At 34.0% G+C, this 16,277-nt stretch overlaps 3 protein-coding genes across 11 annotated transcripts in view; 1 reads left to right on the top strand and 2 right to left on the bottom strand.

Moving 5' to 3' along the window:
* Snu (ABC-type transporter snustorr) overlaps window positions 1-3,089 on the top strand; it is a 52,225-nt gene extending 49,136 nt beyond the window's left edge. For all 5 annotated transcript variants that reach the window (XM_077410638.1, XM_077410637.1, XM_077410639.1 and 2 more), the window contains one exon: window positions 607-3,089. In XM_077410638.1, coding sequence (XP_077266764.1) covers window positions 607-821 — 215 coding nt within the window. In that variant the 3' untranslated portion in view covers window positions 822-3,089. The remainder of the gene's footprint in view (window positions 1-606) is intronic.
* On the bottom strand, window positions 2,834-11,481 carry LOC143899908 (retinol-binding protein pinta-like). 4 transcript variants are annotated; one of them, XM_077410701.1, is made up of 7 exons: window positions 11,157-11,395; window positions 10,107-11,038; window positions 9,029-9,314; window positions 5,987-6,146; window positions 5,576-5,681; window positions 5,080-5,452; window positions 2,834-4,815 (listed from the first exon to the last, which is right to left on the bottom strand). In XM_077410701.1, the coding sequence occupies exons 3-7, from the start codon at window positions 9,198-9,200 to the stop codon at window positions 4,733-4,735; spliced, it is 894 nt and encodes a 297-aa protein (XP_077266827.1). In that variant the 5' UTR covers window positions 9,201-9,314; window positions 10,107-11,038; window positions 11,157-11,395; the 3' UTR covers window positions 2,834-4,732. The 4 variants fall into 4 exon arrangements, with proteins under 4 accessions (XP_077266827.1, XP_077266828.1, XP_077266830.1 ...); XM_077410702.1 differs by having other exon boundaries at window positions 9,029-9,288; XM_077410704.1 differs by having other exon boundaries at window positions 9,029-11,038; window positions 11,157-11,481.
* A 369-nt stretch (window positions 11,482-11,850) lies between these two features.
* LOC143899901 (retinol-binding protein pinta-like) lies at window positions 11,851-16,243 on the bottom strand. 2 transcript variants are annotated; one of them, XM_077410680.1, is made up of 8 exons: window positions 16,202-16,243; window positions 15,493-15,746; window positions 14,156-14,383; window positions 13,510-13,669; window positions 13,130-13,235; window positions 12,656-13,022; window positions 12,312-12,412; window positions 11,851-12,141 (listed from the first exon to the last, which is right to left on the bottom strand). In XM_077410680.1, exons 1-7 carry the CDS (start codon window positions 16,225-16,227, stop codon window positions 12,339-12,341), a joined length of 1,215 nt encoding a protein of 404 aa, XP_077266806.1. In that variant the 5' UTR covers window positions 16,228-16,243; the 3' UTR covers window positions 11,851-12,141; window positions 12,312-12,338. The 2 variants fall into 2 exon arrangements, with proteins under 2 accessions (XP_077266806.1, XP_077266804.1); XM_077410678.1 differs by having other exon boundaries at window positions 11,851-12,412.
* Window positions 16,244-16,277: the final 34 nt, after the last annotated feature.

Below are 16,277 nucleotides of genomic sequence, written 5' to 3'. Positions count from 1 at the left end.
GCTTTTGTTCGCAATATAGTATCTAACAATTATGGCTATGTATATGAAACTCGCGCGAAAATTAAAACAGATCTACGCGATTCTCATATCAGTTGCTTTTATCAATCAGATTGAATATGCGCTTGACATCGTAACGCATCGCTGTAAAATAAACATGGCAATCATCCCGTATTCAACAAATTTAATCGAGTCCATCGTTACATTAGACATTAGACGATCATTTCGATCTAAATGTCACGCGCTGAAGTCCTTGCCGTCACCAGAAGTGAAAGTCGGCCAATACTCGCGCGCGCCGTGCCCTAATCGAATCGTTGGACAAACTGTTCAGATCGCTCTGCATTCTTCTTGTCTCTCTCTCCTCTTTTCTTCTCTCTTTCTCTCTGAAGCGTAAATTTAATAAATATTTCAAGCGCCCATACACAAGACTCGAGTCTTGTACGGACCTATAACTTTATAAATGAGAGAATTAAAAATAGAGATTTGCTCTGCCGCGAAAGCGATCCCGCAAAAGTTAAATCGAATTGAGAAAAATTAAACGCAAAATAAAAAAAAAAGATACATTCGGCGAACTCTATTCCACGTTTACTTGATTATTCCGTTTTGCAGGTGTAATATGGCCGGTGGAGGGCATGCCGACGGTCCTGCGATACATCTCGCAAGGTCTGCCACTGACGATGGCGACGACCGCCCTGCGGTCCATGCTGACCCGCGGCTGGAGCATTACGGAGCCGAATGTTTACAACGGTTACATCTCTACCATCATCTGGATCATCGTGTTCCTCACGATAAGCTTGCTGGTGCTGAAGTTCAAGCGCGGATAAGGATAGCTCGTAACTTCCGCCTTCCGTCCAGACTGTATTCGGTGTACAGTGACTCGCGAACATTCCGCGACGGATAGACGAGAAAGAAAGAAAGAATGGGAAAGAGAGAGAAAGAGCTCAGAATCAGGGAGCGAATGTTCCCCGTAGAGGAACGAATTGAATCGGGAATCGGTGGCGAATGGTGTGTTCGATGGATGTCGCGATTCGGGACTCGCGTCTCTCCACCCGAGAGCGAAGTGATCCATCGAGGACACTACTCTTCTTTCTTTACCTGTTTCATAGCTGTATTATAACTGGGGTCAAATTTAACGAAGCATTAGTTAGAAATCGTACAGAATTAGCGGAGACTGTAGATGCAATTGGATGTCGATGGCCGAGAAGAAATTCCGCAATCCAAGAAGGGTTCTTCTATCTAGGAACGTTGCGTAACATCCTCTATTCAGGAAACCGACTGCCATCGCTCAATCGCCCGGCGGCAGTATAAAGCATTCCTGGATCTCGATATAGATCGGCTTCGGATTCCAAATGTCAACGATCTCGCAACATTCTCCGCCGCGAATGGACCTCCGATACATGTGATGCTCCTGCGTGTGCTCAATGTGCTTCTAAGGCTCACGTGTCGCGCGTGCAAGGCGCGTATGTATGTCTGTGTTATGCGTATATGTGATGTGTATGTGTTGGTGTGCGTAATGGGAACTCTCGAATAAATGTATAATACGATGATGAGATAAGATGCGTGAGACTGCCGCGTTTGCCTCGTGCGTCTTGTTTATAGGGATCATATTTTTATCCAGCGTCTGTAAAAAAAAATTAGCGCGGATGCCCGAGGATACCGCCAGGATTCTTCCTATACGAACCGATCTTTTCGAGGATCGCGATCGAGGGAAATAGAATCGGCGCTTTCCATTTACACGACTTATATAGCGACATTTCTGTCGAAGTTAGCTTCAATGCGGAAAGCGTTTATCATGCGCAGAGATTGCAAACAATATAACGTCTTGAATGGTTTTGAAAACGCATAATATTAATTTATCTTCGCACACAATAATAGTATAATTTTTTAATATAAACAAAGGTGAGAGTTGGTTTATTTTTACATATAAACTAAAATATTTTATAAAATCGTGCCGCAGAGAAAAGAAAACTCGCAGACTAAAGTGCTTCACCACGCGACACCTCGAACGAATAAACTCTGCTCCTACTTGTGCTTAATTCGTTTTTCTTTTTTTTTTCACAAAGGGTCGTGATTAAGTAATTCGGGGAAAATAGAAATAGTGAAAATGCGTTTGACAGTACTGTGCGTGTCGCGCGAAATATATTAGGAACAATGGACGTGTTCAGCAGAACAAGCCGCAATCGAAGTAGTAGCAGTCGAATGCGTGTGTGATTGGCTCTTACTTTTAGAATCAACAAATCAACGTGGCGTGCTGATAAGACGACAACTCAGCACTCTCAGCAGTTCTGCTGAACGCGGCCAATAATTCCCCCTCATCGTGTCTATTCACGCCCGGAATATCGCGAATAGAAATTTATGCGCTCGTAATTAAGCATTCGCGTCGCGTGCATCGTGGACAATAATAAGCGATGCCTATACCCTCGCTGGACCGCATGTAATCCTCATTGGCGATCATAAACCAGGAGCGATACCTTTACGAAGCCATTTGTTGGAGATCTGGCACGGTGAAGGGAACCTGGTAAAACATCATCTCGGGATTAAAATGGGATCGTAGTTAGTAAGTTTTACGTAAATTAATATGTAATAGCTGGTTAAACGTATAGCGCGATTCTACTTGCCCATGACTTTTAAGTATGTACGTATTTTATTTAACTCGCAACGATATCGGACGTAGAAAGAATTTAAAAAAAAAAAAAACCGACAGTACCGCAGCGCGCGTTCAAAAAATTATAATACTTATTCTTATTTCATTATTATTTTGCATGCGTTTTTTCGACGTGTATATTTTATAGGTATACATGATGAACAAGTAAGAATTACGGCGCAGTGTCGAAAATTCTTATCGTTCGTTAGTTCACAATGACCTGATAACAGCTCGTGAACTACGATAACATTTATATCAACAAATGTTATCTGCCATACGTGGCAATCATTTCAGTGACGTATAAATATAAATTATATATAAATAATGATTTAATCACTAAAAAATAAAAACCAACGCAGATTTATGTACGTGTATGCTGCAATTTTTTATCATAATATATGTATATTTGATATTTTATGTATGAATAAATTATAGTACTGTGATCGTCCGTAAAGTGCAATTCATGCGGATCATTGTATCGTGCTGTCAACTAGGGAAACTGCATGCCATCGGGCATTTGTTAATTAGCGAAAAAATTGTCAACAAAAATGGGCGACGCCGAGAGAAAACTCGACAACATGCAAAAATGTATTGTATTTTACTTATATATAAAAAAGACATGAAACTCATATATATATATATATATATATATATATATATATATACATATATCTTTTTCACAGAAAGTCACTCTATTATCATTGTCTCGACATATTACAATATAACTGTTTCTTTTTTTTCGCTCGTTCTATCAGTTTCACGATCTATATGCGGATTAATTGGATCGCGATTTATCTCTAAATTAATGCTCCAAAATTATCTTGTATTTTTTGTCGTTAATTTTTGCGATTTTCTTTGATCACTTTCTTCCAATACATAATTTATATAAAATTACGTTTTTTAAATGTATATCTTACTCAAATTATATATGTAAATATGCGAGCTCACATCAGACATATATAGAAATGATGAATTATTAACAAATATTGCTTAGGCAATTGTCTGTATTATTGCAATCTTAACTACGGAAAGGATTTTTTTTTTTTGCAACTTTTGGGTTAATAAGAAGCATTCTTGACTGTCTATACTAACAATTGCGCATCGCTCTATTCTGCAATTACCTATTTTAATTCCTATAATATATCCTCAGAGAGCGTCATCTATATTTGATCAACAAGACATCTGAAGTATCTGCGAAATTATTTTGCATCGTGTATAGATACGCAATTTATTTTTCAGCTCCGCTGTTCATGAATATTTTAAAAATCGATAGATTCGACAATCGACAAATTGCATCAAAATTCCCGGTGCGTTGATAAAGTTAATCGACTTGCTAACAAAATAATGCAACTGAATTTCATCAAGCAATATTTTAACGCGCCTGCTACGTAGAACTACCGCTGACATTTTTATCTAATCAGCATTTGATCTCTGCGGTGACTTATTTCTAGTCTCGTTCCAATGTATTATTATATATTTTTTCTTCTAGCGCGTCATATTTTGACGCATATCATTACGCGAACGCATGTAATAATAGTAATAATACTAAGCAGCGAATTTGCTCTACAAATTCCACTCCAAATCTACCGAAGGCGCATTTTAACGTACATGTGTTGTCAACGATAAACGGGATTGATAGCATGCCCTTTGGAATCTATATAATCTTTGCTATCATTTTTACGATAAATCATATTTAATAACTGATCCATGTGCAGCAGATAATAAATTCAGAAATTCGCTGTAGCAAATCTACATGTACATACAATGGTTTTTTAGAAGTTTAGAAGATGCGAAAAAGCAATACCAATATTTTAAATAAAATACATACAAATATAAAAACATATTTTTATATGAACGTATATAGTTATATTATTATTTGTATAGTTATTATGTGTATTATTGTCTGCACATATCGATTATACGTGTAAATTAAAATGCAGAAATCATATAAGAAATCAAATAGATTAGGGCTCTAAGTGCAAAGTGGACAGAGTAATTATTTCTTTTCTCACAAAATTCGCAGAGATAGTGCAACCTATATTTAATAATAAATATCCAAGAGTATATTAAGAGCATATTTTGTCGATAAAACTATTGCTTTGAAATAGCTATGTTGTTCTTCTCATCATCCATAAGCCAATCGCGATTTTCTTCGATTAATTTCTTCCAATATTCTGCAAAAGAAAAATATTTGTATTTTACATATACATATCAAATTATATGATTGAATATATGGGAATTTACACACTTAATATACATAAATGTATTTCATATCCGATGAACTATCTTAGCAAACATTTAAAAATTGTTGCCTAAACGATTGTTGTCTTAACTGCAAATAGTTCATTTCTTCGGCAATACTTGCTTAATAAGAAACATCCTTTATCATCAAGTAAACGCGTCAATTTTGTACTGTTTTTTTAATTTACCATAATTACCTGTTAATTCTCGAAATGTACAATCGGTACCACCATATTCGACGGGCAAGATGTTAGCTGGGATGCCCTCAAAACAGTTTTGCATCGTCCTCTGTGTGTAGACGTACAATCTGTTCTTCATCTTTTCAGACATGAAAGATTTGAAAATTCTCAGAACAATATCGACATAATCGGGCGCGTTTATTATGTTTATCGAATGGGTCCTCAAAGGATAGCAGCTCTGCCACGCGTGGACCAAATTCATTATTATTTGAGGTCGCAATTGAACAGCATGGCGCATAGTTGGATTGGCTACGTCAATGAACACCGAGTAGCCACGTACCGACGCCAGGCTGTAATTCTTCGTCGCCACTTCCGTCGCCATCACACCGATCTAAAAAAAAATCGTCCGTCGAGAAATAATAAATAACAATGAAAATAATACTTCAGCGGCTGAAATTCAGCGTGACGACGTTGGCCATAAATTGTTCGAGCATTGTATTATTTTAATATTTACCTTAACTATGTCTGATATATTGTGTCTTCTTGGATTATGCCGAGTGCCGCGCACCACAATAACTAATCTTCCTTCACTATCCGGCTTCCGCAAAGGCAAAAACACTCTAAACGGGAATAAAGTGTATTTTAGAATCCTTTGAAAAAATTAAAATATCTTTCAGTTTTACAGTCATGCATCTAGTATATTTCCGAAGTTTCTTAATTAAATATTCTTTTTAGAATATATATATGTAATAAAAATAAGAAAAAAAAGTTATTGAAAATTTATCTGTAATTTTATGCAAGTTGTTATTAAAATTGAAATTGCAGTTTGTGAAGTGTTCTGCTATGTATCCAAAGTAGTTAAAATAAATTAGAGAATAAAAAAACTCACAAAATTCAATTAATACTCCGAAATAATGGTCCTTACCCTAAATCAAGTAGTTCCTGCAGTTCCGGTCGAAATGGATCTTTATTCATGTACCATTCTGGTAAGTAGGATCGCTGCTTGTAATAGTTTTGTATCCTGATTTTAGTTTTGTCGAGATTAAACTTGCAGACTCTCAAAAATCGCAAGATAAGGAAGTCATCTGTGTACAGATTAAAGATTCCTTTCAAATGAAAAGTTACTTAAAACAGTACTAAATCTATTATCATTAATATTAGAAATATATACATAGAGCAGTAATTTCAGAAATAAATTCTAATATCTTTTTAACAGAAAACATTAAAGATCTGTTTTATTATGCTACATTTTAAGAAACAAAGAAAAATTATTGTTGAATTATTTAATAACTTCTGCCTTTAATGGAACTAAATTTAGTTATCAATTTTGTTATATTCCAATTTAATTAATATCAATTTAGTCGTATTTAAATTTAGTCATATTTTTGAATTTAGTTATATATTTTTTCATGTTTTACTTAATTTTGTTTGAACAGATATTCTGTACAAATGTATGCAATTAAGTTTCACATCTCTTGTCTAAAATGATATATAATCAAAGTATTTTGAACTTTATATATTATGTATAGCAGTCAAGGTGCATAAAAAGTAAGTAGTTAGAAATTCAAATTAATAAATTGCAATTTAATGAAAGACTGATGCAATATTGACTAAAAAATTCAAGAGTTGTAAGCACAGTTGAATAATAAAAAGTAATATCAGATAAGTTATGGAAATTGACAACGTAATTGCTGTGCATGCATAATGATAACATCACTCGCATGAACTTAATTTGTTCATAGTGTCTAATTATTTCTGAGTTTATTGCAATCTGCATTGAGTTTTTGATGTTAGAATTTTTTACTTTACTTATAATTGGTCTTTACAGAATATGTAATCCAAATAATTTAATCAACATATTTTACGTAATATGTTTACATTTACGTAAAATATGTTAATTAAATTATTTTGATTCTCTATTCTTTACGAATAAATTCGTTTATATAATCATTAAATTTTAATCTTTGTCAATCAATATTTATAGTGAATCGATATAGTGAAGCGATCTTTGTGGTGAAGCTATTTACACTATAAAGTAACAACATAAATTAATAGCAGATGTAACATTAATAACAAATAAGTTAATATAAATGTATATTATATATTCTATATTTTTTATGAAATATATATATATATATATATATAAGCTATCAAAATTTGCTATTGAGTAGATACTAATAATTACTAGTTTTTGCGTACATTTTCAAAAAGTTATAACATTCTAAATTTCTGCACCTGTATATTATTTTAGTAATTGAGGTACAATTATTAAAACAATACAAACAATCAGACATCTCATTTTAATTTATAATGATACAATAGTTAAACATAATAAGCCGGTAAACAAAATTAGTTCAATAATAAATTGAGTGCTAATTAAGTTGAAATAAAGATAATTGATGTCTAATGGGCATAATTATTTAGATCGAGTGATCTCTGCTGATTAGGGGACAATTCTATTCAATTTTTTTCTGGAGCTCTCTGTAGTTATGATACCTTGACATTTTGCTATTCAAACTTTCGACTCAATCCTCAAAACGCATAACCAAAATAATTTATATAGTAATTTATGTGTAAATGTGAAAATTAGGAACATTTTAATTATCTGAAGATACTCATGCAAAAATAAATTGGAATGATAAATTGGAATGGTTCTGCAAATGATAAATTTTGACCGGTTATTTTATTAAAAATAAAATATATAATGTCTATATTTATATATTAATAATTTATATATTAATAATGAATAAAAATTTATTATACAAAAAATTAACAATAAATAAAAGTATCTTTGCTCGTCTGAAACAAAAGCTAATCGTATGTTTCGGCCTGTATTACAAGCGGTATTCAGATGTTAATAAAGAATTTACATAAATTTGTAATCCACTTTAATTTGTAGCCAACGTTTCGACCTACTTGGGCCCGGTTTCACCAACGTAATTTAATCTAATCGGTCGCGTAAACTCACTCTTCATTTCTTTCCAACTGTTCCCCTAGAAAGAGACGAAGAGTGAGTTTACGCGACCGATTAGATTAAATCACGTTGGTGAAACCGGGCCTAAGTCTTCTTCAGGGCAACCAAGTTAAAAAGTTAATGTGTGGTTGATGATAGCGCTAATTTGAACACGACTTTGACCTGGCTTGCGTGATGCATGACCGACGATGACTTTCAAAATTTAATGTTTGTATATAATTTTCTTATGCGAGCTTCAATAGACATTAATTTATTTATTTGAATGTAACAATAGTTGTCCTAAAGAAGACCAAGTAAGTCGAAACGTTGGCTGAATTAAAGTGGATTACACGTTTATGTAAATTCTTTATTAACACCTGAATACCGCTCGTAATACAGGCCGAAACATACGATTAACAAGAAATTAATTTTCCAATACATGATATGCACGTATTGCACATATTATTATGCCCTAGTTAACATAGAAGAATTGCGTGATACATCTCGGATACGTCATATGAATCAGATATGAAGACAAAACCATTGTTAAGGAATTATCTATTAATTAGACAGCAAAGCAGGAATATGCGCTTAACATATGTTATGGAAATTCTGTCTAAGACTTACTTAATCATGATGATATATGTCTCTAAACTGTAACGATTTTTTTGTTAAAATTCTCTATTCTTGAAGTTCTATTTTAATATTAATTACAAATTATTGTATCAAAATACATACATGTTTTATACAATTACACATTTTTATGTTTTAAAAGAAAAATTGATCGAAAGACTGGTTCAAAAAATGCTTAAATGCAAAAACGATAACGAATTTTATCGTATAAATTTTCCATTAAGTCACTATTTAATATTATTTACAATTATTTATGAAACTCTAAGAACGCGTTTCTTTTTTATTCAAAGGAATCAAATGTTATCCTCTTTTTTTTTGTATTAATTCGCGACCAAAAACAAATTCAGAGCCTCTGCCATGTGAGACCACAGTCATTTTTACCAATTCGTGTAGACAAGTCGTCGTTCTCCTCGATCCAGCGTCTGATCTCCGCGACGGCGTTCTCTCTATTCTCGTCGGTCTCGTTCAAATGTGCCGCTGCATATCTTTTATCCTCACTAGTCAGCTCTTGCCGAGCATGATGCATGACGTTGTCACTGCAACTGCTCGCCATCACGACGATAGTGAACGCTGGTGAACGTCTCGCGCGGAGTCCCGTCACCGCGAAGAGACACTGCGCGTACAATGTACAGACACGCACTCTGTAACGAGCGACGCGCGATCAACACTAGACGCGATCAACAGGCAATATATATAAACGCGAATATATAAACAATGCACAAAAACATGCTCTTTGGAATCTACGTGCTCTGTGATAAAGTCAGGTTCAGTGATCAGATTATATGCGCCATCTGCAGCGAACATAATGACGGATCCGGTTTGGTGAATGGGCGGGATGAATGTTTGATATCCATTTTCGAGAGGATATAAGCCGCGAAGAAACTTTAATTTCTAAATTCTTCACACTGTAGCACGCATTTGAACTTTTAAATGGAATACGTAAAAAAATAAAATTGAAACATCATAGTCATATTATTACTTATGAATTCTGCGTATAAAATTAAAATGTATGTCTAACATTTACATTTAGTTAAAGAAGTAAAACAAAATCTAAAAAAAATTCGTTCTAGGTTGCAAAATAAATAAAGCAAATATCTCTCCTAATTTACATAAATTAAGAATACAGAAAATTTTTATTAAAAACTTAATCTTATACATCCGCGCATTATGCTCTCGTGCATTGAGATACTCTCAAGTCCCCTCTGCGCGCAGTGAAAGAAAAAGAGAAACAATTTCTTTCTCTTTACCGAGACCATCTAGTAAAGGGCAAAACAATTGAACAAAATGCGACCTATATTTAGTGAAAGAAAACTGCGCATTCTATTATAAAAGCGTTTTCTAGCATTGTTGAGCCTTTGAGAAGATTTCTCCGTAAATCCATACCTATAGCGAAAAAAATCATGCACAATGCTGGAATGCATAACGCATAAAGAGATAGCCCGAATCTGCAGCTACGTACCCGCCTTTGTTGATAACCAACGCAGTTATCGTTGCAATGACTTCACTCGTGATAACAAACTAAACAAACGCGGAACTTGCATCTGCAAATCGCGGCGCATTATAATATATGCGCGATGCGCGATTAAAAATAAGCAATATATCGATAGCATACTCTTTGTTAATTTTGGTATCTATATGATATTTCTTATCATTCCTACGACAAATCAGTAATAATCGCACTATCTGTAGCAAATAACGAATTCAGCAAATAACAGTCGTTATCTGTTCTTTTAAAAGATGCGACCAACAAATATATTATAACACACATATTTCTGTGTTCTAAATGTATAGATATCTCTTTTTGTTTGTATGACTAATTCAACCAATTCAAGATATAAATTAAGATAAAACGATCAATCGCTAATAGAAAATTTAAATTAAAAAAAAAATAACGAAATGCAATAAACAGACTTCATTATAAAAGATTTTTATCGAGTCACTATTTATCATTATATGTATATTGTTATCTATTGAGAGAGACACTTTCATATCACTCTTTCTCTCTTCTCATTTCGCTAACAAAGTCAAACGCTACATGTTATATTATTTTTTATTCTCTCCTTATTATGCGATCAAAACGAATAGGTTTTAGATGTAACGTCAGATGTTACATCGCCGCGGATTTCGTGTTATTGCTTCGAAATTAATGCACTACAATTGAATTTCACAAGCAATATTTCAATGAATCGCGTAGGATTGACGTCGTTTTTATTCGGGCGCGCAAATCGTCGTTCTCCTCGACCCATGGCGTCTGATCTCCGCGATGGAGTTCTCTTTAGTCTCGTTCAACTGCGTCGCTGCATGTAACTTGTCCTCGTTGTGTGTGGTCAGTCTTTGCCAAGCATAACACTCTACATTATCGTGGCCACTTGCGTTCGCCATCGTAAGGGCCTTGGCACATAGAAAAACTTAAGCAGTTAAACTTAAGCAGTAAGAAATCAACGGTATGGATTCGCTACCGCTTAGGGCCGTGCCTTAAGTTCTTGACTGTGATTGGCTGATTGCTTACTGCTTGAGTTTTACTGCTTAAGTTTTTCTATGTGTCCGGGCCTTCACACCGCGAGAAGCTTCATCCACCGCGAAATGACTCCCGTCATCTGGGATCTGGGAGTCGTGGAAATGCTAGATCTGACACGCGCACGACCAACGATAAACACAGTAGTAGCAGATAGTACGATGAACAACGTGTGCGCTTTGGTGGACTCTTGATAATTTCAGTGATGACTCAGTAGCTAGAAATCGCGCCATCTACGAAGTAGAGGCATTGTTCGATAAACGTGATGGATACTTGGCACTTGTCAATGAGCCACACGAAGACACATTAATTTTTAAATTCCTTACATCATAGTATACTTTTAATCTATTAAATGGAATGCGTATGAGCTGAAATTATATTAAAAGGTTCTAGTTACATAATTGCTTTCGAGAAGCTGCACGTATAAAATAAGTAAATTAAAATAACTGATGTTTATAGTTAAAAAACAATAGAATGATTTAAATAAAATAATATTTAAGTTACAAGCGAGTAAAACAACTTTCTCTTCTTATTCACTTCACATAACTTAAGAATATTATAGTATAGAAAATTTGTATATAAATCTTACATCCACTCTTCTGTATTACGCTTCCGGCAAGAATCTTTTGCGTAGCGAAAGAGAAGAAAAATGATTTAATTTCTGCGGTGAAGGGAAAAATCACGTACAGCCTGATAAACCACCTTTATTTGGGAAAATAAAACCAAATGTGTTACAAGATTATACCGTACATATTCTACTATTATTAAACCTTTGTAAAAGTCACCGGTAAATATTTCCTGATAAAGAAATCGCACGCGATACTTTAATGCTTGTCGCATAAAAAAAAATAAACTCGTTTCTGCAACGAGTAACATTTTATCTTTATTAATAACTGATGCCGTCGTTTCAGTGACGTTACTATCGTGACGATAGTAAACGCGGGACATGTGATTGCGAATTAAGAAAGCGCATTTTGACCTGCAATTTAACGAGCAACTAATGATAAAGAAAATTGACATGGCATGCGCTTTAAAATTCATATAATTTCTAGTATCATATTAGCAATAAATCAGCATCAACAATCACGATGTATAATTAGTTCGGTAACAAATGCATTGAAGTGTGCACAAAGAACAAATATTTTCTACCGATGTTGAAGCTACTGCTCCGAAATGTTATTCGATTCTATCATTCTCATCATTATGCGTAAGCCAGCCGCTATTTTCTTCAATTAATTTCTTCCAATATTCTGCAAAAGTAAATGTTTATATTACACACATTCAATTAAATATTTATGCAAATCTGGACAAGGGCTTCATATATATTTTAAAATCTGAAAAACTCTTAGCATTCAGTGATTATCGCCTTCACGATTGCTCGTCCTAACTGAGAGAAGTTAATCCCTTTTTCTCGGCAATAGTTTCTTAATATCATCCTTTATCGTGCACTAAGCGCGTCAAATTTATTCCGCGTTTTAATTTATCAAAATTACCTGTTAATTCCTGGATTGTACCATCAGTGCCGCCATATTTGACGGGCAAAATCTCAGCGGGAATATCTTTGAAACAGTCGGTCGTATGTGAATAGACATTAAATCTATTCTTTATCTTCTCAGTCATAAATGATTTGAGAATTTCCACAATAACGTTGAAAAATGCCGGTACATTGAATATACTGATCTTTTGGATTCTTATAGGATAGCAGCTTTGCCACGCGTGGACTAAATTCATTAATATATAGGGTCGCAATTGAAGAATATGGCGTACAGTTGGATTGACCATGTCTATAAACGATGCGAAACCGTACACGGATGCTGCGGGATAATATTTCATTGCCTCTTCCGTCGCCATCACACCGATCTAAAAAAATCGTCCGTCGAGAAATAATAAATAACAATGAAAAAAATACTTCAGCGTGACGACGTTGGCCATAAATTGTTTGAGCATTGTATTATTTTAATATTTACCTTAATTATGTCTGATATATTGTGTCTTCTTGGATCATGTCGAGTGCCGCGCACCACAATAACTAATCTTCCTTCACTATCCGGCTTCCGCAGAGGCAAAAACACTCTAAACGGGAATAAAGTATTTTAGAACCCTTCGAAAAAATCAATACATCATGCATCTCGTATATTTCCGAAATTTCTTAATTAAATATTCTTGAAATAAGAGAGAGAAAAGAAAGTTATTGTAAATTTATCTGTAATTTTATGCAAATTGTTATTTTTAAAATTAAAGCTGCAATTAGTGAAGAGTTCTGTTATGTATCCAAAATAGATGAAAAGCAGATTAAAAAATAATAAATAAAAAAATTAGATTAATTATTCGAAATACTGTTCGTTACCCCAATTCAAGCAGTTCCTGCAGTTCTGGTCGAAACGGATCTCTATTCATGTACCATTCTGGTAAATTGGATCGTTGCTCATAATAGTTTCGTATCCTGATATTAGTTTTCTCAAGATCAAACTTGCATACTCTTAAAAATCGCAGGATGAGAAAGTCATCTGTGTACACATTAAAGAGTTCCTTTAACTAAAAGCTTATAATTGAAACAGTGATAAATCAGGTATTATAAATTATATTTTATAAATGCGTGCCACGGAATAAGATGAGGATTTTTAATTAATAAAGAATTAAAATAAAGTTTTGAAAAACATTTTGGCTTACAAAATGGCAAAATGCAATAGTGCAATAACGATCGAACTTTGTCACGTAGGTCTTTTATCGAGTTACTATATTTCATCATTTATTATTATTTGCCAAAACTTTCAGATTATTTTCTCTTCATTATAAATCAGAAACAATTTGTTACATTATTTTTCGTTTTCCTTTTTTTTTACACAATCAAGAATGAATTCAGAGAGCTAAACATCTAACGTGAATCGGCGTAATTTCATGTCAACGTCAATTAAAGATGAATGAGTTGTACTGCCGAAGTAACGAGCCGTAATTGAATTTCAACATGCCCGTAGGATCGCTGTCATTTTTACCGATTCGTATGCGCAGTTCGTCCTCGATCCAGCGTTTGATCTCCGCGACAGCGTTCTCTCTCGTTTCGTCGGTCTCGTTCAAAATTGCCGCTGCATATCTTTTATCCTCTTCAGTTAGCTCTTGTGGAGCATGAGGCGCAACACTGCCACTGCAAGTGCTCGCCATCGCGACGTTGGTGAATGTTGGTGAACGCGAAGTCTCGCCCACCGGAGAGAGACTCGACGTGTCTGCAAACAGAGTAGATGCACTGTCACGCGTAAGATAAAACAAATGTCAAATGCATGCAATGTTTAATGCAATGTGTAATTATGTATCACGACAAATAACACGGATCAACTCTGCGGTGTATGCAGAGAGCTCTATTATTGAATCAACTGCGATAATCAGAAATTGTGCCATCTGCTGCCGACCATGATTCGGTTTGAATGGTTTGATGACCTTGATAGACACTTGATATATAGATACTTCTACTTATTTCGGAGCGGCGCGAAAAAACTTTAATTTCTAAATTCATTACAATGTAACACGCATTAAATCTTCTAAAAATAGAATGCATATATAAAACATATTAAAAAATTATAGTTATATAATTTTTTATATTATACTTATAAAAATTAAACATATAAAATTAATAAGTTAAAATATAAGTCTAATTTCTAGTTAAAGAGTTAAAATAATGTAAATAAAAATGAGTTCTAAGTAGCGAGTAAAATGAATTTCTTTTCTTATTCTTTTAATTTAGAAATGCAAAGAATTTTAATTAAACGCTTAATTTTATACATTCGCTCGTGTACACTATGCTCTCAAGTATCTCTCTCTCCGCACACACACACAATGGAAGAAAGAGAGAAATAATTTAATTTTCCTCGAAACACACTTCAAACTGAATCTAATTAGGTATATTTTGCTTGCGCAAATATTCCGCATATTCAAAAACTTGCGTACCAAAATTATTATATTATGCACATTTCTGTTTTAAATGTAGATATTCTTTCTTGCTTCTTTAACTAATTAAATCGCTAATTGAAAAACTGCTTGATTAAAAAAATATTGAAATACAATATTGCGAGAACAAACTTTATTATAAAAAATTTCTATTCGGTAACTATTTACTATTATTTATTGATTTTTTTACTCTCACTTCGCTTTTTGCTAGCAAAGTTAAACGCCACTTGTGTGTTACATCATTTTTCATTTTTTTTTTTTAAGTGAATATATATTAGATGTCACGTCACAATTCCGCGGATTGAAGGTGACTTCTTTTTATCTTTGGAATTAATTAATCATAATTGAATTTCAACGCGATATTTTACGTGGGATCGTTATCCGTTTTTACCGTTTTGTGCATGTAAGTCTTTTTTCTCCTTGATCCAGCGTTTAATTTCCGCGAGGGCGTTCGCTCTAGTCTCATCAGTCTCGTTCAAATATGTTGCGGCATATAACTTATCCGCGATGGCCAGCTTTTGCCGAGCGTAACACTCTGCACTGTCGTCGTGGTCACTTGCATTTGCCATCGTAATACCAGGAGATGCTTTGTTCGCTCTGGAGGATAATTTACGTCTGCGAGCCGCAGAGATGCTCTGCCCTGCTCTGTCCCGCGAACGATCAACAAAAAATGATCAGCAAATCACACGGTGAACAACACGTGCTCTTTCAGGATCTAGATGTTATCATTTCAGCTATTATGAATTACATCTACGAAGTAGAGACGCGGTGATGATTCTAATAAATACTTGATACTTATTAACTATTGATACCTCGAGAGAATAAATCGCGAAAAAATGTTAAATTCTATATTCTTTATATTACGATTTTAATATTTTAATTAAAATGCATGTGTGCTGAAATTATATTAAAAGATTATAGTTATATCATTGCTTTCTAGAGTTGCACATATAAAACAAATAAATTAAAAAATCTGATGTTTATAGTTAAAACGATAAGGCGATTTTAAAAAATAATTTGTAAGTTACAAGCGAGCATGGAACGAGTTCCTCTTGTTATTTACATAATTTAAAAATATATAAATTTTTTACGAATCAAACCTTCGAACACATCCGCTCTTCTGCATCACGTTAACTGCAAGGACGCTTGCGTAACGAAAAAAAAGGAAAACGATTT

Source organism: Temnothorax americanus, unplaced genomic scaffold, assembly GCF_048541705.1.
Source record: "Temnothorax americanus isolate GAGA-0224 unplaced genomic scaffold, ASM4854170v1 Scaffold29, whole genome shotgun sequence".
NCBI lineage: Eukaryota > Metazoa > Arthropoda > Insecta > Hymenoptera > Formicidae > Temnothorax > Temnothorax americanus.
Note: the sequence above shows the minus strand (reverse complement) of the source record. Positions and strands in the feature narration are given on the sequence as shown.

Excerpts from the sequence above, each read along its gene's own strand:
- LOC143899908 (XM_077410704.1), bottom strand. The coding sequence starts at position 9,200 with ATGGCGAGCAGTTGCAGTGACAACGTCATGCATCATGCTCGGCAAGAG. Across the intron at positions 6,147-9,028 it reads CGACTTGTCTACACGAATTG|ATGACTTCCTTATCTTGCGA; the intron begins GTAAAAATGACT and ends ATCTGTACACAG. Across the intron at positions 5,453-5,575 it reads ATATATCAGACATAGTTAAG|ATCGGTGTGATGGCGACGGA; the intron begins GTAAATATTAAA and ends ATTTTTTTTTAG.
- LOC143899901 (XM_077410678.1), bottom strand. The coding sequence starts at position 16,227 with ATGCAGAAGAGCGGATGTGTTCGAAG. Across the intron at positions 15,747-16,201 it reads AAGAGCGGATGTGTTCGAAG|AGCAGGGCAGAGCATCTCTG; the intron begins GTTTGATTCGTA and ends TTCGCGGGACAG. Across the intron at positions 14,384-15,492 it reads AGACTTACATGCACAAAACG|ACACGTCGAGTCTCTCTCCG; the intron begins GTAAAAACGGAT and ends CTCTGTTTGCAG.